Raw genomic sequence first — 24,887 nt, 5'->3', positions numbered from 1 at the left:
GATAAGACAGAGACCCTCAACTGCTCATCATAGATCGGGAAGGGGCCATGGGGCCTCACCCTTTCCTGAGGGACAATTGGCAGTTAATAGTTATTAGAAGGAGGGGTGTCATTTTCTTTAGCCCTTGGTTCCAGCAGAAACCTCTCACCCTTGCTCAACAAGAACCTCTAATTAAGCTGGTCACCGCTATGGCCAGAAAAGTATAATTTCTCTCACACTCAGGGTTCTCAGCCCCAGTTGCTTCAGTTTAGGACTTCAGATAGATGCTGGGGGCCCTTCTGTGGCTTGTGGCTAGGATGGCCACGGTAGGAACTGGGACAGGAATGGGGTGGGGTGGGGGCTTCTCTCTGCCTGTCCCTGAAAACCAGCGTTCCTGAAGTTTGGTTTGTTCCCTGGATCTCTGAGGCTGAGAAACCTTTGGAGTTTCAGGCTCTGCTGAAGGCTTCCCTCTGTTACTGTCTTGGTTACATTCTCTACTAGATAAAGACGGGCTTGGCTTGGGTTTAACTTTTCTAGAGAAAAATATTGCAACAAGAGTTGCATACTGTCAGACAAGGCATACTGTCAGAGGCCTAGTTCTCTGGACTTCGGGTGCTAGTGGCACATCTCTAAGCAGACAGTTCTACAACCGTGACCTTTGCATATCAGGATTCTGTGCCCTTCACTAACCCTCAGTGGCTCTCACAACTTCCCCTCTTACAGCTTCTTGGTCTCAACTGCACGGCTCCTGCCTTCAGCTTTTCTACTGGACTCTTTGACGGCCTTTCCACTGCTGGTGGGTAGGTCTAGGACTAAAATCTCCCAGAAGGCCTTGCTCTTCACGCAGCAGCCCAGCCTGCTCCAGCTGTGATAAAGACTGGCATTTCTATCAGTCACCATGATCACTTCCAGTATCCATTCTGCCACCTAGAGGAAGCTAAGATGTAATTTCTCAGGTAGAAAAGATGCAAATAATACAAGAGGCCCAGAGCTTGTCGGAGATAAAGAGGAAGGATACTTCCCTTCCAGGGTGGAAAGACAGAAGAGGCTGAGCCGGTGAGTGGCTCAAAGAACTGGAATCAGATTTGTGACATGGTGACATAGCCATTTCAATGTTTACTGTTGTTACTATTGAACACATTTGCATTTTTCTTCATATGCAGACAAGACAGTTTCATGAAGCCAATTACAATTACTCATTAATTTGTTTAACAGGTATGTATCAAGTGCCTCTCTGTGTAAGGTTCCAGGGACACAGGCAAGAAAAAGAAACAAACAAATGAAAACTAAACAAGAAAACTCCCAAACTGTCACAAAAATCCCAGGAGGTTACAAGCAAATATCGCTTTGCTCTTATCAATAAAAGCAACTATAGCTTCCAAGCTCTCTCTGCGTGTGTAGAGTACATGTATAAGTGTGTATTGTATATCTATACATATATGCATAGAGTGTGAGTGTACATGTGTGTGGAGGCTGGCACTTGGTGCTGGTGTCTTTCACTATTAGTCTCCATCCTATCCTTTGAGGCAGGATCTCTTGCTGCACCAGAAACTCACCAGCTGGCTGCCCAGTAGCTCCGGGACCTATGTATCTCTTTGTTTTGCCCACACCCAACTTTCGGAGCTACAGCTGTGGCCACCACACCCAGCTTTTGCTGGGATCTGAAGCCTGGTTCTCAGACTGATGCCGCTTGCCATCCTTTCCAGCTCCTAGCTTTTGAACATTAAGCCTGGCATTTGCACGGTTACTCCCAATGATAGCCCATGTGGATGAATTAACTCTCTATTTTTAGAGATGATGGAAGGCTGGAGAAGCTAAACCTTCTATCTAGCCCCCACAAGGCTTGAGCCAGCACTTGAGCTCTCCAGTGCTGATGATCGCTCTGTAGCGATGTCTGAGATAAAAGCACACTGGGAGGGTGATACTGAACTGTACTTCCTCCAGGACAAGGCGCTCACACTTTCTTCCTCCTCTGATTAAATGCAGTGACAGTGCTGTTTCTTGCCGGCATCATCTTCTCTCTGATGAGAACACCACAGGCTTCCCAGAAGCAAGCTGAGTTCTGGCCTTTTCCCCCAGAACCCACGGCAGTCTCAAATGCCCTTGCAGGGCCTTCTCCCCCATACATTTCTACGCAACCTTTTGTTTTGGCCTCTCCTTGGAGGGGACCACAGGGAGAGAATCACAGCTGGGAAGCTCTCTGGCTAATCAGCGAAGCCCCAAATGCTTTCCATCCTCCTGCCTGATGTTGACTGACTTGGGAGATTAGCCAGTGAGGCAGCAGTTAACTCTCTGTAGGCAGCAAAGGAAAAAAAAAATGTTTCATAATAAAGCTACCTATTTAAAATCTGCCTATTTAAATGTGAGCGCAAAGATGGTGTAATATAATTAACAGCTGGCAAGACAACAGCCAAGGTTGGAGCTCAGGAACACCTGCAAAGTTCTCCACTAGAGACAACGGAGGCAAGGGCTAAGGTACAGCAGAGGAACCAAGGTCAGCCCTCACAAAGGAAGTCAAAGATGCACCGAAAGGAGCTGCAACCATGACTATCTCCCAACCCCTCCTGTGTTTGTGTCTTGTAGCAGCAGCAGAAGCAGCAGGAGGAGGAGGAGAAGACCTCAAACTTGGGACCCACCCTCTCAGGATGAGCGGTGATTGGCTGTGAGTGATCCCACTACTCTCCATACTCTGCATTGCTAGGAGCAAGCAGGCACCACTGGGAACCAGCTCCTTCTGCTGAAACAGCAGCTCTACATGGAACGGGAAGCCCAGAGAAGGTCTTGAGAGTGTACATCCCCAGGAGGAAAAGCAGGAAGATGCAAGGGCTCGGAAGGGGCTTGAAGAGGCTGGACAGATAACCCAATAAGGGAGAAAGTACAAAGAAAAAGTAAACTCAGAGTAGAGGTGGGAAGGCTCTCCTGATGGTCATTTAGCTACACCAGGTCAGGGGTAACTAGTGTGGTCTTCCAGGACTCCAGTATCGGCCCTTCCTCAAGGCTGTGGGCTATGTTCACATACAGTTGGTGCCAAATAGATGCCTGGAAATGAACACATAGAGTGACAGTTAAAGGGGGATTTACACATACTTTGAAATTTTGCTGTAGCAGGAAAGGAAGGGGCTCTGGCATGTTCTCTCGGGGACGTGGAGGTGATGAAGCTTGGAACAGCCTGAGGGACACCACTAAGTTCACATGGTGCTTCCTGCTGGGACAGCTCCCCCTCCCCAACGCAGGGACACAAGACTTGTGGTAGTCTTGTCCAAGAACCTGGCTGCCCACAGTGTCGTGAGGGAGTGACACACACTCACATCTGTATTGCAAGCTCCTGGCACCCAAACACCCAAAGGGCGTTTCTTCTGTCTGCAGAATTGTGGCTCTCCTTTCCCTCTCACATTTAAGCTTATGATTTCTGTTTGTTTTCTTTGGGGGGGGGGTCGTTGAGCCAGTCTCACTATGTAACCCTGGCTGTCCTAGAACTAGCTCTGCAGACCAGGCTGGCCTTGAACTCAATGACGTCAGCCTGACTGCCTACGATTAAATCCTACGATTTAATCAAATCCTACGATTAAAGGTGTGCCAACGATGCCTGGCTTCCCAGTTACAATTTTAATGTGTGTGTAAGAGCTGGCCTGTCATAGTTTCATCCTTACCATCTTTTTCATAATTCTGTCCATCTGTTTATCTATCTATCTATCTATCTATCTATCTATCTATCTATCTATCTATATCTCTCTATCTAACAATTGTTAATTGTAATTTTGAGACAAAGTCTCACCATGTAGCCCAGGCTGGCCTGCAGCTTGCTTTATAGACCCAACTGGCATGGAGCGCACAGAGGTCCTGCCTCCACCTCCATGCCCAGCCTCATGGCCCATCTTCTCTGTCCTTGCATGGTACATCAGGGAAGTAAATCTGAAGATGTGGAGCAGAACTATGGGACAGGCCCCTTGGAGGGCAGCGGGTGTGGGCACTTGCAGCTGCATGCCACATAGCCACGAAGGGACCCCGCTCTTCAGCATCCTTCATTACATGCTTCCAGGTCACCAGAGACCTGCTGGGTTTGAAGGTGGAAGTTGCTCTGAGGTTGGTGTGAGGCGTCATGTGCCATCCTCCTGCCTTGCCTGCTGGCATGTCTTGTTTCTGTGAAGCAGTGTCCATGCCAAGCAAGCTCCTCAGCTCTCACCTGTGGCTCCTCTCTGGGTTTTTTCACATCCTGGGCCAGGTGAAGAGCTCTGCTTTGCTGCTGAATCACCAGGCTGGAGAAAGATGCCAGCTCAGAAAGATGCCATGCCCTCTGGAAATGTTCTGGTATCACAGGGCGGCTCTGCTGCCCTGGTGGAAAGACAGCTTTGGGTAGAGGAAACCAGTTTTGTAGGGAAAGACTGGCCCACCCTCTGGATGCTGGCCGGGGTGGATGGAAGGTTCCAGAAGCCTCACCTCCACGTTCTTACATCTGAGGCCTCTCTGAAATCTCCCATCACCACATGTAATCTGCGGCCTTGCTACTGCCTGTGGCGTTGAGGGGACCTCCTCTCATCTTCCCAGGTTTGGTTGAAAGTTCATCTGCATCTCAGACTGAGGAGAGGAAGGGGGAGGCCCAAGAAAGCAGTAACTTTTCAGGGATGTGCTAGCTGGCTGGGAGTAGGGTTGGTTCTCAGACCAGGTCTGTCTGATGTCACAGCATTTTCCTGGCACGGAGTCCATGCCAGGATGCCAATCTATGACCAAGGACGAAGATCGGCAGTGCAGAAATGGCGAGCACTTGAGAAGTGATAAAAGCAGAGGTGAGACTGAGGAGGACTGCCACCACCACCCCTTTTAATTTGAGGAGATGACATCAGTGACAGGAGGTGACATCTCTCTGAGGTGACAGTGGCACAGGGACCTAGAGACAAAGAACATACATCCACAAGCCCCCAGGGGCTTTGTCGGGGAGAACAAAGCTCTTTGGAAAGGCCTGAGCAGACTCAGCACAGGCATAGTTGCAGAGCAGAAGAGAAATTGAATCTAGAGTGGCTGCGATCACATGACACCTCAGTTGAAGCTCCTGCCGTGGGCAGCATGGAGTCAGTGAAGGTACACCCTTCCCAAGTAAGGTCATGTGAAAACTCTTCCCTCTCCAAGGGTTTTGTTTCATTTCTTCAGGAAGCCTCCTAACAGCCCAGGCTTTGGGGACACTGCTGTCCCCAACCTGCATTCCATGGATGAGAACAGGCTGGAGCCCAACAGCAGGTAGCTGCATCCCCTGGTCACCTTGGTTCCTCAGTCATGTGACCTAATTCCTGCCTCTCAGGCACAGTTCTATCCTGACATTCTATCAGACTGGAGTCCTTTCCTGGACACTCCTCTGTCATGGAGACCTTGACTTAATAATTGTGGACTTAAAGTTTCACCACTGGCCTTTCTCTAGCCACCAACTATCACCCCACTTCTCAAGACTTTCTCAATCTTGTACTACAAGGTTGTACATCAGCCTCCAGATATCTATATCCTGGGAACAGACTCTGTCTCTGGGAGCATCTGGCCTTACCTAGAGTCCCCAGGCCTGGACATGAGAATGGACTCAAATTTCAGGGACCCCACTCAGCCTCTAAGCCATGTAGAGCTAACTTCTAAGAACTCAAGCCTACCCGGCCTTGCCTGTCTGTCCCTTCCCCGTGGATTCCAAAAGCTACTCTCCCTCCCTTTCAGTCATCACTGGCATGTGAGTCACTGTTGCCAGGGCCTGGCTAAGGCTACCCACTTCCTGCTCTGGCATCCATATCACCCCACGTGCCTAAGGTAGCTCCCTCCCAGGCCTGGCATGCTGAAGGCTGGCCATTGTGTGCTGGGAGGAGGCAGCCATGATTGGTGGTGAGGAGGATGTGGATGGTGATATGGTGACGTGTGTGGGAGCACTCAGCTTTCTGGACTCCAGCCTTTTGAAGTTGCTGCCCCCAAACAAGCAACTCCATCGTCAGAGCTGTCCTGAAATGGTTGTTAGCATTCTAAAGTGACAATGATCACAACAAAAACAAGCAGCCAGCTCAGTGGCCGTGGAACACTTCAGCCTAGATCTGAAGTCCCAACACTCTCTAATTCTAGTGCTCTGGGCATCAGAGGTTCAAGATTACCCTGGTCATTCTTAGCTGTAGAATAGCCAGGGCTACCTAAGGCCCCGTCTCTCCCATGTTAAAGGTCACGCAGTTGAGCAGAATATTGCTAGTCTCCTGTCTTTGCTGTGGAGGGTACCTGTGACATGAGGGCACAACAGTTACCTAGTTTGCTCTGTAGGGACCTGCTAGCTAGCTAGCTTGCTTGCTATGCTAGCTGAAAATACACACTTCTGTGGGAGTCTGCAGATATCTAGGTAGAAAGGCTGGCCTCTGTCTTCCTGTCCCCTGTCCCCTTTGTGTCTGATTCTACCTGGTCCTGCAGGCTGTTCACGGTCTTTTGTGGGAGACTGTCATACAGAGTGAATTTGGCCTGTTGCCTACTGGGGCTCTCCTGTGCTTCTCCTTCCTCTCACCCATGTGCTTTCTGAGCAGCTAAGACACCCATAGCCCCTCCGCCTCATCATTAGTCCTGAGCAAATAGACAAGGAATTTTTGTGTGAGACTGTGATGTCAGCTACAGGGCCCAGGACTGAGCTAACTGCTACCACAAAGCATTTAAAACCTGTTCACAGAAAATGAAAAGTCCCAAATGTTAGCCACTGCAAGCTAACAAATACCCACCTCTGTGTGTGCCCAAGAGCAGCCTGGCCCCTCTGCATCGGAGTCCTCTCCCTCCCCTAGTGAGCTGAAGCCCCAGTTAAAAGCCTCTGCTGTCTTGTTTATAAACTTTGACCTGTTCTCGCTTCTTGTCTCCTGTCAGCCTAAAGGATGCTGCTCTCTTCATAGCATCAGACTCTGCACTGAGTGCCTGCCACTTCATGGGCTCCACTGAACACTTCCTGCTTCTCTGTAGCCTTGGCTGGCCTAGGTAGATCAGGCTGGTCTCAAAGTTCTGGGAGCTGGGATTAAAGGCTTACATCTCAGATCTGAGGAAAGGACCTGGGTTCAGCTCTCAGCATTCACAAGGGGCAGTTCATAACCACCAGTGACTCCTGCTCCAGGTAATCAGATGCCCCCTTCTGGCCTCCAGTAGCACTGCACACATGCAGGAACACAGACATACAGAAATACACATAAATAAAAATAAAACAAATATTATTTTTTTAATCTCAAAATTAATCCCCAGTGAGAATAAATGCAAGTGAGTGCACCTGGCCTTTCAGATCCTGTGTGTGTGTATAGGAGATGGTGGTGGTTGTCATTCACAGGTCTTTTTCAAAGCCACTAGCTTCATAGCTGGGATTCCCCAGGAGTTCCTCAATTTTCTTGGTGAAGAAACCAATATCCTGAGGGATGCAGTCCCTGGTAGAGGAGTGCACAGTTGGGACACAGCAGTGAAGGGGACCATGCAACTCTCTGGACCCCACCGCTCTTTTCTTCCCCCCTGTATTCTTCCTAAAATCAAAATTCTTCCTCCATGCCTCAAACCCATGGTATGTTTGGTTTCTTTTTTGATGTAAGCCATTTGCATTTTAGTTTTCAAGGGGTAAAGTTTTTCTCCAAGAGTCTCCTCCACTTTATCTTGGATCCTCAAGGCAGTCAGGCTGCTGCAGAAGGACTGTCTGGTATCAGTAAACAGACAGAGGCAGCTCCCAGCACATCCTCACAGAGATGACCTACTTTTCAGTGCCAGTTTGGTTTGCTGTTGCCTGCTACTGCTGCCTCTGAGAGAAAACATGGAGAGATAAAGTTTTCCTTCCATACCCATGGGATAACTGTGTGTGGAGTTGGCCTTCTTTTATGCTTTTCTTCTTCTCCTCCTCTTTCTCCTCCTTCTCCACCTCTTTCTTGTTCTTGTTCTTCTCCTTCTTCTTGTTGTCTCCCTCCTCCATCTTTTGGACTAGGGTGGATGAGTGGGAGGCTTTGATAAAGTGTCCAGGTTGGATGCACATTCACTGTGCAGCCCAGGCTAGCCTTGAATTTACAATCCCCCCGTCTCCACTTCCAGAGGCTGTGGTTATGGGAGTGTGCCACCACACCCTACTCAAGAGTCCTTCTCGTACAGTGGCTGGCCCAGGTTTCAGGGTTCCTTAGAGGGTCCATGGAGTATCCCTGTGGAATGGGTATCTCTGATGCTTCTTCCTCTGGCCAGAGGTCTACAGAATAAGCTTTTCCATTCATCTCTTCCTTATAGCCCAGAAGGTCAGGGGTCACTGAGCTAGAAGATAGTCAGCACTACCCAAATTATATACAGAGCTCAGCCTGCTTTCTTGCTGTGCATGGAACACATCCCATTGGGGAGAATGTAACTGTCTCTCTCCAGGCCTACTAAATAGACACACATACTCTAGTTGGAGGAGTGTGTGGACAGAATGAAGTTTGTCACTGGGGTGAGTAGAGCTAGCTCACTGTCTTGATCTCATTATTACTATTGTAATTATTATTGCTATTATAGTGATTATTACTAATTATTTTTAATTTGCTTCCTTCCAATGAGCCATGGACTTTGGCAGGATTCCTAACTATTTGCTGAAGGAGTCAATGGAGTTACTTCAGTTATACATTCCATTAAAAAAAAAAAAGGAAACACTGAGACACTAGAGAGATGTGGTAACCTGGGATGGGGGTGAGGGGAGATGGCTCAACATGCTCAGCATAGGAGTAGACCTGCTCTGACTGTGGAACTACAGGCCACCTCTGTCTCAAGATGTCCCTGAGGCACCTGAGTGGCTAGCAAGGAAGCTGTAAGCCCATGCATGTGCTTATAAGCAACGTGGGATTCTGCTAGGGGAGCCTGGCTTGGTTCTGCTCCCGTTGCCTTCTTCTGCAGGTTCCTCCTCACCCTGGTGCCCAGCCCAGTTTGCGGGTACATAGAATACTTTTTGATCCACTGGGGTCGTGAACTTCCTGTGTCTTTGACAATGCTTCTTGCAGCAGTGACCTTGCTGGAGCTTCCAGGGCACGGCAGGGAAGTTCCAGACTTCATAGTGAGGAAGGTGTCACCTCCTCTGAGAAGGCCTCTGCTTGTCTGAATGACCAAGGCATTGCCCTCTGGGGTGGCGGAAGGGTCTGACTGGAATTCAGGTATGGCAGCAGCCAAGATGCCTGAGCTTTCCTTCATCTATGACCTCCAAGAGAAGGTGGCTTTGGGTTCTTTCCCTTTGCTCCACACATTTCTGCTTGGCTAGCACGTTAGATCTTCAATACACATGTCAGCTCTCATTCTGCCACTTTGGAAGGAAAGGGGAGGTGAGGAACATGAAACACTACTGAAGAGAGTGGCTTGTGGTACCTGCCTGCTACCCTGCCAGATTGTACTTCCACCAGGACAGGACTCTAGCTGGGACAAGTGCCTGGCACTTACATGGAATTGTGAGGACAGTCAGTACTTTTCTCAACTTATCCCAAACTTTCTCTTCTAATTCATTTTTTAAAAAGATTTCATTTATTTTTATTTTTAAACTTTTTATTCGTTCTTTGGGAATTTTACATCATGTACCCCAATCCCACTCATTTCCCTTTCTCTCCATACCTCCCCTTCACCCTTGCAAACTTCCTCTCAACAGAGGGGAAAAAAAAAATCTCATTTTGGAAGCTGTAGTGTGTCAAAGTGTGTCCCACAGTTTACCCTTTTGTCCATACTTCTTTGCTTGCAAATGTTCATTGCAATGACTGGTTGGTCTGGTACAAGGCCTCTGCCTTCTGCTACACTGTAAATACTGGATCCTCACTGAGCCTTCTCTCAGATATCCTGTTGTTGCCCTGTGTCATGGAGATCCTGTAGCCTTGGATCTGCAGGACTGGACCCTACACACTCTCCAGCAGTTCATCGATGGGATAGATGTTGGGGTGGGCCAATTCAAAGTCCTGGATCTGGGCCTGGGAGGTATCTGAGCTGCTCAGCCCACCAGCTCTCCTATACCCACACCACTGGGCCAAGCTCTCCTGCCCTGCCACAGCTGATCTATCCAATGCCACAGCCAGCAAGGGGAAGACCTAGCTCTCCTGCTCTCATACTCTTGGAGCTGGCTCATCCACAGTGCCCCCACAGCATACACACACACACACACACACACACACACACACACACACACACCAACCACGGACAGCTCTACCCTGCAGCCCAGGCAAGGTGCAGGGCCTGCTGTCCCAAGCGTTGGAGCCAGTGAGAGACAGAGCCAGTTTGTCCACTCTCATGCCCTAAGTCCAGTTCTCCCACCTGCTGTAAGTAGCAAGGGATGAGGGAGGGGAGGAAAGCATCTCTCCCTGCCCCAAGCCACCACATAGCAGACAGTAGTCGGGGCCAGCTCTCCTGTGCTCATGCCCTTAGGGGTGATCTCACCTACAACCCCTACACCCATGGCCAGCTTTTCTGTGCTGCCCAAGAGAGGTGCAGAGCCTGCTCTCCCCAGCACTGTAGCAGGTGAGGGGCAGGGAAGCTCTCCAGCTCTCATGATTCCCAGGGCTAGCTCTCCTGCCTGCTGTAGTCATGAGGGTGAGGATGAAAGAGAGAATGGCAGACAAGTTTGGGGCCAGCTCTCCCATGCTCACACCATTGGGGCTGGCTCACCAGCAGCCCCCATTTATTTTTATTTTATGCGTATGAGTTCTTTGCTTGTCCCTGAACTAAATGTGTGCCTGGTGCTTAGAGAGGCTGAAAGAGGATGTTAAATCCCCTGGAACTTGAGTTCCTGACAAATGTGAACCACCATGTTGGTGCTGGGAACCAAACCCACGTCCTTGGCAAGAACTGCAAGTTCTCCTAACTACTGAGCCATATTTCTACCCCCAACTCCACATTTAGTTATTAAATTTTATATTCCGGTAGTCTTAGAAGAATGAACTCCTCTTAGTAGCCATGCAAAAGGCAAAAGTATTCAACAGATTTCTCTCTAAGTAAGCTCAAATTTCTAATATGTATAATGAAGCAGTCACAAAATGCTTACCAAGTATGTGGGAGTAGGTTGTGGAGGGTGGGAATGAGTATAAGTGGGTAAAGGGTGTAAGGGGGAGTGTATTTGTGTTTGTGTGTGTACATGCACATGTGGATTCATAATGCTGAGCTCCAACTGGTGGTCTTGTATAGTAGAACATTAATTTTCTGTTGTGTTATGATTTCCCAGAATTCCGTTTTTACCCCCTCTGCTTTTCTCTTGTCCCAGAATCTTGTCCTTGTTAGAGTGTCGTTTTGCACATGCTTGGATTGTATTGTTCTAAGTGGAAAATGGTTTATGTCAAGACTTCCAAGAGATGGGCTATGCAGGTAAGTTTAGGCCGGTCCTTGTTGCCCATTATAAAGATGGGTGAATCAGACAAAGGGGCAGTTTCCTCAGCCACGTGACACATATGGCCTTCAGTGCTTGGGTCCTAGAATCCAGGTTGAGGATCTCCTAGAGTTTGGGGGTAGGGCCAGCTTGCACCTAGGAGGTGGGGTGGAACCAGGTAAACATCTGTGTGAACACCCACTCCTGTCCCAAGAAAGGAATCTAGGGTGATGATTTGGCTGAAAGACATGACAGGGATGGAGCCATGGAGTCTGGGCTGGTTCCTGGACAGTTTCTCTGTGAAGTTTATTGAGTAGCAAGCACTTGGACTCTACATGCCAGGCCCCTTTAATGGCTCTGCAGAGCACCTGGAAGAGCCTAGCACGGAGCTCCACACACTTAATGGATGGAAGAGAAAAGACCGGCCTGAGCTTCTGTGAAGAGTGAGGAACTCCCAGCCTTGTTGCTAAACAGAAGTAGCACCCATAGGGCCCTCCAGCCAGGCTGACCAGGGGAGGGAGGGGCATAGGCAGGCTGGGCAATTTGGCAGAAACTTAAAGTATTGGGGAACTCAGTAGAAACTAGAGGCTGTTGAATGAGAACAAACAGGAGAAATGCTAAGGGGCAGAGAGAACAGTGTGGGCTGTGGGGAAGTTGAGAGAAAGGAATTGAGAGAAAGGAGGGTCTGGGGCTTGTGGTGTGTGTTTCTCGCTCTCTCTCTCTCTCTCTCTCTCTCTCTCTGTGTGTGTGTGTGTGTGTGTGTGTGTGTGTGTGTGTGTGTGTGTGCGCCTGTCGGTTGGCTTGTCATTATGACCATCTAGCCATCTATCTGTGGATCTGTCTGGACATCTGTCAATAGGTGGGTTAAATTGCCTTAAGAGAGTGAGCCAAGGGCTTAGAGAATCATGTAGACATCTCTCATGTGTCCTGCCTGTGCCTAGCTCTCGGGCCACAGGCTAAGCAGGAGTCACCTAGGTCAGAGCTGCTTCTCAAAATGATGTAGCCCTTAGCTTCTCAAGAACCAACAAGGGGTTCAGACCCAGACCTGCCTTGGAGTCCTGGCTCTGCCAAAGACCTGGTTAGGAAACCTTTCTGCTCATCGGAGAATAAGTCCACTGCACAGAACTCACAATCGAGGTGAAACTAGAACATGCTTGGGTCACCAAGCATGTCTACTGACAACACACCAGAGACTGCCCTGTTGGGCAGAGGCAGGGTGAAGGACAAAAAGAGCAAGAGGGGAGACTATCCAGAGTGGCCCCTCCCGACCCTTCAAAGCACACTGGCTGCATTCTTCCCAGGGGGTTCTTGCTGATGCACAAGCATTCTGTCTCGGGTACCCCTTGCAGTTGGTCACTTGTTGTTGCTTGTGTTTGCAGCAATACATTAAAAACATCACAGAAGCATGGCCCATCTGCCTTCTCCACAGTGTCCAGCGTGAGCCACATCCTCACAGAGTTCTTTCCCACTCTTTACATTAGAAAAAGACTTCCTCGTCTTCTTTCTAGCACAATCTCCATATTTTTAGTTGTGAAATAATTTATTTATTCTCTGGTGACATTTTTAGAACTCTTGTCTTTTCTCCATGGCTTTGAAATGCATCTGGATATAACTTTATTTATTTTATTTTTTTTATATTGATCAAACTCAGGGTCTCAAACAATGTTGGCACTGGAATGGTAGAGTCCTTGCTGGTAGAGTACAGCTGGCTCCTAAGAAACTGCCATGCCACTGAGCCACAGCCCTGACCTGGCCACTGAGCCACAGCCATGATCCAATACGATTTTGTTCTTTTATAAAGAATGCTTCCAAGATGGGCATGGTAGTGCACAATTGTAATCTTAGCACTCAGGGAGGCAGAAGCACTCAGGTGGATCTTTGTGAGTTCGAGGCCAGTCTGGTCTACAAAGTGAGCCCAGGACAGCCAAGGCTACACAGAGAAACAAAAAACAAAAGAAGGAGGAAAAAAAGCCATGCTTCCTACTTAAAATCAGAAAAGAAAGGTCTTGTCTATTTATGTTTTATTCAGGAAGATTTTCAACATTTTTACTAAAACTTCAGGATAATGCAAGATCTTATTGGAAATTGCTTTTTGAAAAAAGATTTATTTTTAACTATAGGTGTGTACATGTCACATGAGTGCCGATGCCTGGGAGAAGAGGCAGTGAACCCCACCTTACCTCCAGAACTGGAGTGACAGGCAGTTATGAGGTAGCCAACATAGGTGTAGAGAATTGACTTTGGGTTTTCCACAGGGGCGGTACATGCTATCAATTCTTGAGCTGCCTCTCTAGCCCTGAAGATTTCTTTTAAAATTTTCATTGAAAAAAATTAATTGATTTTAATCACTTGATTTAAGTCTATAACTGATTCAACTCAGTTGGGGCCTAAATCCATGAACCAAGTGACATTTTTATTAAGCTGATTCTAACCCAGATGGCTTTATTGGTTCTCCTGTGGCTTGTGGCCTGTGGTGTCACCCTGCACCATGGCTTTGTGTTCACTGGCTCCTTGGCTGCACATCGTGAGTGGCAGCCGGGGGTCCTGTGGGCAGCAAAGACTGGGGTCACTCAAGAAAGCAGAAGTTTTGATCTGCATTGAGTCCCTCTCTTTCCCTAGTAATGTCCCATTACTAGACATGTGGGTCATTTCTATATTGGAGTTAATACTTGTGGCAGCTGCTGTATGTGTTCTTAGGAGTCCCACAACCCCCTTGCATGTGCCCTAGGGAACAGTGCATGGATCAGAGGGCAAGCAGAGGCTTGGCTCGAATGGCTTTTACCAGACATTTCACAAACGATAGTGATGCCCCGCCATGCCCGGGGTTGCCCCTCTCCTTTCCCTGTTGTGCCAGGCCTTCTGAGTTCAGAGTGTGATGGCTCTGCTGCAGCTTCATTTTGCCCCTCACTGATAACGGGCTCAGCTGCCTGCTGGTCATTTGACCATCTTCCGCTGTTCCGGAGTTATTCACATCTTTGCCTGCTTCCAATCTTCTCTTTTTCTTAGAGTTTCCAGCCTATAGTTACTATGGGTTGCACTGTAAGCGCCTTCTCTTCTGTCTGGCTCACCTCTCTCAGGCAGTCTTGAACAGAGTTGTTTATGTATGTGTGTGTGTGTGTGTGTGTGTGTGTGTGTGTGTGCATCTTTTGAGTCAGGATCTGTCACCACAGCTGGAGCTCACTGATTGGCTAGAACTCTGTGGAAGTACCTGTCTTGTCTCTAATTACCAGGATTATAGGCATATGTCCTCATACCTAGTTCTGACATGATACTGGGGGGCTGAACATGTTCTCACACACGGCAATCGCTTTACTCACAGAGCCATTTTCCCATCCCAAACAACATCCTTCAGGTCAAGGCAGGTCCACTTAGGAGGTCACTGTGTGCTGTTTGGAAGTCTCTGCTTAGCTCAAGACCATAAATACAGTTTCTTATGTTTTCTACTAGAAGCTTGAGTGTCTTGATGTTCCAGGGTCTGGGTGACACTGCTGGCTGCCATGAGTCTTGTGAGGGTCCATGTGATAGGCCTGAGAATTCTTTGTTTCTGTGTAGAAAGAGGATAGGGGTCAAGCTCACCCCTCTCCATGTGGATACTGAGTTCCCAGCACGGTCACTTCAGAGACCCATCCTCTCTCACACCAAGCTTGGTTTCAACAGCTAGGGCTGTGTGCTGTTGTAATAGTGTGTGTGTGTATGTGTGTGTGTTTGTGTTTGTGTGTGTGTGTGTTTGTGTGTGTCTGTGTGCCTGTGTGTTTGCATCTGTGAAGGCCCACATATATGTAAACATGCAAATGAAGGTCACAGGACAACCTCAGCTGTGCCATCCACCTTGTGTTTCAAAGACAGGCTCTCATGTAGCCCAGGTTGGCTTCAAATTCCCTGTGAAGCAGAGGATGACATAGTTTCTGCCTCCACTTCCTCCTGCCTGGGTGCTTAGATTATAAGGCACACCGGCACATTTAGCTCAGGCAGTCTTGAGGACTGGCCCAGGGCTCCTCGTATGCTAGACGAGAACTCTACCAACTGAAGCACACCCCATGTACTGCCTTGTTTCCCCGAGACAGGGTCTCTTACTGGCCTGGAACCTCTTGAATGGCGAGGTCAGCATACTCCAGAGGCTGCCCACCTCTTCATCTTCAACGCTAGGATTGTAAGCACTCACTGCTCTCCCTAACTTAAAAACAACAAACAGACAAACAACGAACCCCATGAGTTCCAGGGCTTGAACTCAGGTCCTGAAGCTTGCAGAGAAAACAGTTTACCAACTGTACCATCCACCCCAGCCCTGGGATTCTTAATCATCTAGTGCTCTAAGGTCAGCAGGTAACTAGACAAGAGAAGGCCTCTGCCTCTGTTGCAGATACTCCAGGCTACCAACAGAGCTGGTGACTCTGCCCTGGCAGGAGCTGCACAGATAAAGGTAGAGAAGGCTGCTCTAGAGCAGAAGTGTTCCCTGAGTGCAACAAAGAAACCAGAAGGCCAAAGATGCATTTTTAATTTCTGTAATCCTTAGATCATGCCCTCACTTTCCTGTGGGCTGCAAGACTTCTGTTGAGCTATTCTGAACCCCATGTTTTCACCTGGAGAACTCACGTTCATCCTTCAGAACGCAACTAAAGGGTGACCCATGGTTGAAGCAGTTCCCTGCACTGCAGGTGGGACCAGGTGCCTCCTGTACTCATTAGCCTCTCAGAGCTTCCTCATCTCGGGTCATACAAACCCGGCATGTGCTCCTGTGTTCTACGCTCTCATCAGATCAGAGCTTTGCAAACCAGGACTAGAATGTTAAACCTTCTGAGATCCTTTGTGGGGTCTGTGTGAGAACATCTAGGGGGAGGGGAGAGACGGGGCATTCTTTGAGATCCCCTAAAACAGTCCTGTGAGGCCAGTGTTCCTGAGCTATCCGTTGATAGCAATGCCCCCATATGGACAATCATTTGCATCTTTCCAGCCCCTGAGGGACACAGATTCTAAACCTTGGGCCATGCTATATATGTGATTGGTTGCAGCCTCAAGTCCTGGTCATGGTCTCCTAATGGAGGAGGTTGGTTTTTCTCTCTGCTGCTGCCTCTGAGAGCTGCCTGACTAGCCATCTCCAGTGCAGCCCAAACCTCTTTGGGCCTTCTCACCTGGGACTCTCTCTGCATGTCTCCTGTGGGAGTTTGGCCTAGAGCATAGAGAGTATCTGGAGAAAATGGGCAGGTGTGGCCATCGGACTCACACAAGCCTCACCCTGTCATTAGTGGGCAGGGCTCTTCCCTCACATAGTGTACATGAATATTCTGGGTCAGCACCCATCTCAGGAGCCCTCAGTCTCTGCCCCTGCAGCCCCTGCCAAGATGGGCTCACCAGCCCTGGCCACAGACTGTTCTTCATCAAGCTCATCTGCAATGTGAGCATATCATATGCTGCTTGTGATTCCAGCACATACATCCAGGCGGGCCTAGGCTCCCCAGGGGTAGGGGTGGGGTGGCTCAGGGATCTTTCTGGTACAAAGGTCTCTCACTCCCTGTTACCCACAGCCTCATTGTTTAGGGTTATGACCACATCAGTTAGCAGCTGAACAGCTTCTTGATTAAACACTTTTCTGGATTACAACCTGCTCAGCACAGCTTGGAGATGAGAGTGATATCTTCCAGGGGCAAAGGAGCTACTGGAAATCATCAGTTTGTGGGAAAAGGAATACCCGGGTGAGTCTGCTGTATGTGGCAGTCATTGGCAGAACTGGAAGCTGACCAGTGAGCCCACTGCTCTTCCAAACTAGGACCATCAGTTTCTGCAAGGTGCTGACATCATCCTCACGACTTTGTGGGAGTAGAGAAAGTAGAAAGAACTATTTATTTATTTATTTATTTATTTATTTACTTGTTCATTTTAAATGTTTGGAATTTAACTCCCAAGGAATTATACAATCTGGGAAATGCAGAAAAGCAAATAAGGGAACAAAATCCAAGCCACAGTCTCAACAAATTTGTGACAGAAACACACAGAGTCACTTTCTTAAGTGACTCCAGACTTTGGCACATGTTTGTGTCAGATGTTTGTCTCAGTGCCATGACAGGACATCCAAACAAACTCAACTGAAGGGAAGAAGCATTTTTTGTTTGTTTGTTTGTTTGTTTTTTGGCTCACAGTTTGAGGGGACCATTCTTGGTGTGGAGCAGTCCTGACAGCAGGGGGCAGTTGCTCATGTGGAAGCAGAAAGATGAATGCTGGTGCTTAGCTCAGTTTCTCCTTTTTATTCAGTCACTGTTGTGCACCTCAGGGGTGGGTCTTCCCATCTGCATTAACCAGCACAAATACCCTGCATAGATATATGTCCACAGTGATTAGAAACATCACCAAGTTGACAGTCCAGGCAACCATCGAGGTGTTTGTTTCCTCTTACCCCTCGCCCATACTCAGACCACTCCTTCAAAGGAACTTCACGGATGCTGCAGACCAGATTTGACTAGTAGCATGAAAAAATCACAAAATAAAAAGAGTGAAGGCAAAGGAATGACCTCCAAACCACATGGCTCTTTATCATGGAGGACAAAGGTGATTTTGGGGTTGACTGTTCAGTGGAAATAACAAAGGCGGGTCTGCTGTTACCTCTGCCAATCTCCAGACAGTGATTGGGAAACTGGAAAAAAAAAAAAAAAGACTTTTGCAAAAGGTATGAGTGGCCAGTGCTAAGGCAGCTCCCACCCATTGGGCGTGGCCTGTGCATATCACACTGCTGCTAGACTCCACTGTGAGGAGGCTCCTCCAAGAGAAGTGGTGTGACCACTGCTCCTGAAAGCCCATTGCCTGACCCTCAGCCAGCTGCTTCAATTGGCCACACTCTGCCTCTTCAGGAGGCTCTGGAGGTATAAATAATAAAGAAAGCCGGACAGCCTGTGGATAGCACCTGGGTGCACTGTAAGTATGCAACTCCTACTGGAGAGAGTTGGAGTTTCTACTCTATGCCTCATGGGACCGGCTCCAGGGATGGAAGGTTGGAAGGCATTGTACTCTCTAGCTCACATGCATTGGAAGGAAAATTCTAGAGGATTTCTGATATGTATAGGGACAGCCCTGGAAGAGTGCTGGGCAGGTACAGTGGAAGCCTGATTCATTTCCACGAATAGAATCTCTCAGAATAAACTTCTGAGAGATTTTTGAAAGAAAAGTGGGAGGAGGGCTGGGGGATCAAGGAGATATTGAGAGGCAAGGCAACGCTCCTATTCAGAGGCCACACTGGCTTGCCCTAGTTAGCCTTGGTGGCTCTGTTTGCCATCAGCAGATCCATCTGATCCAGGAAACTTTATCAACTTACAGTTCATGGAGAAAACAAAACATGCTACCCCTTACCTGCTTGACATACTCCTCCCTTTCTCTCTTTCCTCTTTCTGACAACATCTTACTGTGTATTCTAGGCTGGCATGAAACTGTCTACTCTTGATCTCCTGAGTGTTGTCGACCCTTAACCTCCTGAGTGTTGGGATTACATGGGCCTCCCTTTACAGTCAGCACTCAATAACTATGTCTTTAAAAATTGAAAAGAAAATTCTATAGGACAAATTAATCTGTGGGGTCATTCCAGCCTCTGTTCTCCAGCAAGGACCAAGCACATTGCAGTAGGCATTAGAATTCTCTTGTGGAGCTTCTCTCTGGGAGCTGGAAAAGATGTCTTTCCATTTCAAAGATGTCTTGCTTTGGAAAAGAATAATGTCATTACGATTGCCTCTTGATAATCTTATCTTAAATCCTCATCAGTCCCTTGAAGCAGGTGTGCCCTAGAGCATGGGCCAGGATGTCTTATCGGTGCTCTCTTGGGCTACTTTAGTGCATCCTTGGGCAGGATGCTCCAGGAAGAGAGCACTGACTGATCAAAGTGTTGTATGCTAAGAAACTCCAGGAAGGATCCGAGGATAGCTGGGGCCTCAAGGGATGCAGGGTCCTCTGGGCAGGGAAAAAAGTGCGCTTGGTGTAGGCACCCAAAATGGGATACCTCCACACAGCAGGGAAATCTGTGATTACTTAAAGCTCAAGGAACCATGGATGGGAACTTGTCAGAAGCCATATGAGTTGTTCTCACCGAGAAGAAGTAGTTGGCCAATGGCTTCATCAAGAAGGAAGAAGATGGCATGGTGTTGGGAGAGAGGGAGGTTGGGAGGGGCTCCTATTCCAAAGTGAGTGGTTCCAAATCCCTGCTCAGAGTATAGGTTCTCTGTGGCTCCTATGTTCTGCTTATGACCGGCTTCTCCAGCCAGCTGCTGTTAACCAGAAAAGCAATTTGTAAATCCAACAGTACCATGGTTGGTGTACCACATGCACAGATCTGAGCTTCTGTGGGCCAGCTGATGTTTGCAGACAACATTTACACCAGCGGTGAATATGCAGACTGTTTTCCTCTCCTTGTGTTGCTTAAACCAGCCAGGGTGGTGATTGCCAGAGAATATGCACTGTGTAGAATTGTCTGCAATGTAGGGATGATTTGAAGTAGACAGGGCATGTGTGGAGGTTGCAGGTCAGCACCATATCATTTTATACACAGGAACCAAACCCACCAGGATACTAAAATAGGAGTTATGCATTCATTTATACTCAGACACGCGAGCACGCGCGCGCGGGCACACACACACACACACACACACACTTAGACAAGATCTCCCTCAGTGTAGCTCAGGCTGGCCTCAAATGTTCAATTCCTTGCCTCTTAGGCTTTCAAGTGATAGGATTAAAGGTGTACATCACAGGAGAAAATTACCGTAACTGCCATTGCATTTTCTTGTGGCTTTGTCAATGTAGAAGGAGAAGGAGGCACGGCCCAGTCAGAGAGCCCTTTGCCTGGCCCAATGCAGGCTTGAAGCTTAGCCGTGTGACTTCCCCAGTGGATTTCCTGCAGCTGGAGATAAATAGGGGGTGAGTTTACAGATTTCTCCAATAATGTAGAATGTGAATGATCAGCAAATCAAAGTGGTATTGCTGGCTTTTCCTGTCTCCTGTGTGTCCTACAGTGTTCAGGGTCCATGTCTTTTTTCTTGGTTTTATTTTTATGTATGTGATTTATTTTTAGTAATAAACACATACTAAAATACACAGAGACACGGAGAGGAGAACCATATACATATTCCAACCTACAACCCAATAAGTTGTTGCTCAATTCAAGAGAGCTGGCCCATCAATTTATTGGGAAATAACCAGTTGTCCTACTATTTTAATTGCCAGAATTAAAAAAAAAAACTAGCCTACTTATGTATCTCACCCATATGACAAATTTGGGTCAGTTTGGGGGCCTATAGAGATGGATGGAAAGCACAGGGCTGGTGTGGTCTGCATTGGAGAAAAAGGTCAAAGGCAGGGTTGGGCAGGGAAGGGCAGGAGGCCTGAAGGGATCATAGTGACACTGTCACAGGCTTGCAGAGGTGAGAGGTGTGGTCAGTGTGTGGCTGTGTCCTGAGGGGTGGGGCACCTGCTGGGCCATAGCATCTTGTGGGGAAGAGACCAAATGCTGGCCCCTCCCCAAGCACTGTTTACCACATGAAGATGCTGATGTCCCAAGGGATAACAAAAACCTGGAGAGGGAAACCCAGCTTCCAGGTGTGACCCAGTCCTCATTGCTATAACCTGGAGATGTAGAGATAGCCCCTTAGTGCTGAAAGTGGAGCTCTGCAGAGAGCAGGCCTGAGAGTGGGGCTAGCAGGGAGTGCTTCTGGGGCAGAGCAGCCAGCCAGCAGTTTTCCCCACCCCATCCCCCACTCCCTCACCCCATGACTCACACCCAGCTCCTGCCACCTTTGGCATGGCTCTGACTCCCGAGTTGGTTGGCAGATGATCTTCTGTTGAGAACTTTTGGTCTGCTGTGTCAGTGGCATGCCTTAATTTTTCCACTCCTCAGCGTTGGGAAATGGCCCAGGTGGCAGTCCACTTTGAGCAACAGAAGCTTCTATTTTAATCCAGGTTGCCTGTGTCAACAGCCCAGCCCACAAGATCCAGACTTCAGTCCCATCCTCTTTCTTTCTTTCTTTCTTTCTTTCTTTCTTTCTTTCTTTCTTTCTTTCTTTCTTTCTTTCTTTCTTTCTCTCTCTCTCTCTCTCTCTCTCTCTCTCTCTCTCTCTCTCTCTCTCTCTGTCTCTTTGTTTTTTTCTTTCTTTCTTTTTCTGTTTTTTAGAGACAGGGTTTCTCTGTGTGACCCTGACTGTCCTGGAACTTGCTTTGTTGACCAGGCTAGCCTTGAACTCAAAGACCTGCTGCCTCTGTCTCTCAAGTGCTGTGACTCACTGTGCATGCCACCATTGCCCAGCTGAGTCCTATATTCTTTAATTTCTCTAAAGCATCTTTACAAACTGTACCACTACTTTCCTATAATCTATTTCTGCTCAGACCCTCAGTAATATCAAATTAATTTCAGTCTTTACCAAATGGCTTTTCTGGGAGTATAAAGTATTTTAAAACAAACAAACAAACAAAAACACCTGGACTCAGGGAAAACAGGACAATACCAAAACATGCCAACAAACAGCTCTGAAGCTCAGTGGACCACTGGAGTCCACAGGTCCCTCTCTGTACTTACCCTACCCATTCAGGACCCTCTCCTAAAGCATTCACAGCAGGGGACTTGAGATTATTTCCATCACATTCTCCCTTAGAGTTCAGACAGAAACCTGGCACCTGAGTCACATGTAGTCTTCCAGAGATGATAGGATAAATCCATTAGTTATGGATCTTGCTGCCATCATAACATACCTGGCAGAAGGAAAGGGTTATTTGGCTCATAGTTTCAGTCCATCACAGCAGAAAAGGCATTGGGGAGGTTATTGCTGAAGGAGCCTGAGGTGAAGGCTCCTCAGATCTTGTAAGATAAGAAAGCCATGATAGACATGGCGGTGCACACCTTTAATTCCAGCACTCAGGAGACAAAGGCAGGTGGATCTCTGAGTTAAGACCAGCTTGGTTTACAGAGTGAGTTTCAGGATATCCAGGGATACACAGAGAAATCCTGTCACAAAGAAAGGAAGGAAGGAAGGAAGGAAGGAAGGAAGGAAGGAAGGAAGAAAGAAAGAAAGAAAGAAAGAAAGAAAGAAAGAAAGAAAGAAAGAAAGAAAGAAAGAAAGCAGAGAGATCTATCAGGGAATTAAAGGCACAAAGGCCCACCCACTAGTAGCAACACCAAGTTCAAGGTTTCACCAAACACAGGGCCAACCAAGGACCAAAGGACCAAGCACTCAAAACTTAAGGAGAAGCAGGTCCTGAGCCAGACAGGCTTGGCTTTGTTTTCACTGACACTCACCATTTCTCCTTTCCTAGAAAGGCTAAAGGGAGGGTTGCTGAAGTCTGGAGTTCTGCTCTGGAGGGTACTCATGTTCTATAGGCCATAGGACCCTCCCCAGAGAGCTTGACCTCTGAGAATTAGTCAGAAAACCAACGTCACCTCAAGCCAACCAACTCCAAGGTGAAAATCTATTGGCCTGGTTTGGGAAAATGGAGGCAGGTTGTACCAGGTAAAGGGTGATTCAAGGACACAATATGTCTTAGATGTAAATCTCCATTTCTCTTTTCATCTCTGTCTCTTCTCTCCATCTACCTATGGGAGACATACCTAGGTTCAGGTTTGGGGCTATGTCATTAAAGCAGTCATTCTTTATGGGTCTCTGTGTCCCCAGGAAAGTCACTGAATGACCTGAGTGACCCATCACACTCATGAAACAGTTGAAACAAAAAGATGAAGTGCTGTTCTGGCATGCTCACAGTCCCAAGTCCATGCTGCAATATATTGTTATTGTGGGGTATAGGACATCCTCAAAGATACTGAGACATTACTACCTTAAGATAAAGAGGGCTGAAACAATGGCTCAGTAGGTAAAGCACTTGCCATGCAAGGGTGAAGACCTGAGTCTGAATCCTCAGAACCCACATAAAGAAAGAGACTGTAGCCAACATTTTTAATCTCAGTGTCCTGTGGCAAAAATGCCAGGCAGAACTGTGAAAATCCTCAGAAGCTCCTGGGCCAGCTAGTCTGGCCTATACAGCAATGAGCAACAAGAGACCTTATCTCAAACAAGGTGGAAGGGAAGGACTAACAGCCAAGGTTTTCCTCTCTTATTCACATGTGTGGATATGCACACACACACACATACACACACACGCCTGTGTATATGTTCATGCACAACATATATGCATTCATACACACAAAGAAAAGACAGAAGGGCCCAGCTGGGTTCAGTAGCTCAAGCCTGTAATCTGAGGTCTCAGTGAGGCAGAGACAAGTGGATCTCTGTGAATTTGAGGCTGGCCTAGTCTACAAAGCAAGTTCAGGACAGCCAAGGCTACACAGAGAAACCCTGTCGAGAGAGAGAGAGAGAGAGATAGAGATAGAGAGAGAGAGAGAGAGCGCAAACAAGCAAGAGAAAGAGAGGCCCAAAAGCAGGAGTGGTGGGATACCAAGATATTAGCCAATAAAGGCTCTTCTTGCCATCAAGTTTGATGACCTGAGTTTGAGCCCCAGGACCACATGGTAGAAGGGGGACACCAACTCCTTCAAATTGTCCTTTGATCTTTACATGTATGCTGTGGTCTGTGTGTGTGTGTGTGTGTGTGTGTGTGTGTGTTTGTACATACATGCACATTCTTGTTGGCTCAGAATAATAAATAAATAAATATTTAAAAATTAAAGCAGAAAAAGGGGGTGTTCTATGTTTGGATCTCTCACTTAGGACATGGGAACAATAGTTTCTAGTCCCCAAGGAGATGACAAAGATTAGATACTATCAGAAATCTCAAAGCACTTGGCAATGGTGCTTAGCACCCCCACAGCCACTGTCCTGTCCCACTGCTCTTTCTGGTGGCTAAGACAGGAGCCCTGGGGTTCCCTTCTCATACTAATCTCAGATCTCCTGCTCAACAGGCTAATCTCCAAGGACGATGAACCTCATGATGGGCCTGGGCCTGTTTCTGGCAGGTCTCCTCAGTGTGAATGGTCTCCTGCAGGCTGGAGATGCTCCAGATATGTATAAGTCTCCAGTCAAGGTACAAGAGTGGAGGGGCAAGAAGGACGCCCTAGTGCTCGCACAACGCAACATGCAATTTGGCTTCAAGTTACTCCGGAAGCTGGCTAGCATTGCTCCTCGGCAGAATATTTTCTTCTCTCCACTGAGCATCTCGATTGCCTTCTCCATGTTGTCTCTGGGGTCTCAGAACTCCACTCTGGAAGAAATCAAAGAGGGCTTCAACTTCAAGGGGATGCCAGACAGGGACATGCACACGGGTTTCTACTACCTTCTGCAGAAGTTCAACCAGGAGACACAGGACATCAAGATGAACCTGGGCAATGCCTTGTTCATGGACCAGAAGCTGAGGCCCCGGCGGAAGTTCCTGAGACTGGCTAAGACTGTGTATGATGCGGACATGATGCAAACTAACTTCCAGGACTTAGAAAATGCTCAGAGGGAGATCAACAAGTACGTCAGTCAGAAAACACACAACAGAATCAACAACCTGGTCAGAAGCATAGACCCAGGCACCGTGATGCTTCTTGCAAACTACATTTACTTTCGAGGTAAGGCTAGGGGCACGCTGTGGTGAGGAAGGGAGAGGTGGGACTTGGGTTAGAAACTTGAGCCAGTCCTTTCCTTGCTTCATGTGT

General features: G+C 47.9%; 1 protein-coding gene across 10 annotated transcripts in view; it reads left to right on the top strand.

The window, feature by feature from the left end:
- Serpina12 (serpin family A member 12) overlaps positions 1 to 24,887 on the top strand; it is a 38,946-nt gene that overhangs the window by 6,827 nt on the left and 7,232 nt on the right. For 2 of the 10 annotated variants that reach the window (XM_060388104.1, XM_060388106.1), the window contains exons 2-5: positions 2,563 to 2,641; positions 11,177 to 11,277; positions 20,054 to 20,167; positions 24,150 to 24,800. In XM_060388104.1, the coding sequence (XP_060244087.1) occupies positions 24,167 to 24,800 (634 nt within the window). In that variant the 5' untranslated portion in view covers positions 2,563 to 2,641; positions 11,177 to 11,277; positions 20,054 to 20,167; positions 24,150 to 24,166. Of the gene's footprint in view, positions 1 to 2,562; positions 2,642 to 11,176; positions 11,278 to 18,000; positions 18,182 to 20,053; positions 20,168 to 24,149; positions 24,801 to 24,887 lie in introns of those variants that run through there. The other 8 variants (XM_060388110.1, XM_060388109.1, XM_021626813.2 and 5 more) reach the window with 6 other exon arrangements.

The sequence above is a fragment of the Meriones unguiculatus genome, chromosome 7, assembly GCF_030254825.1.
Source record: "Meriones unguiculatus strain TT.TT164.6M chromosome 7, Bangor_MerUng_6.1, whole genome shotgun sequence".
NCBI classification, from domain to species: domain Eukaryota; kingdom Metazoa; phylum Chordata; class Mammalia; order Rodentia; family Muridae; genus Meriones; species Meriones unguiculatus.
Note: the sequence above shows the minus strand (reverse complement) of the source record. Positions and strands in the feature narration are given on the sequence as shown.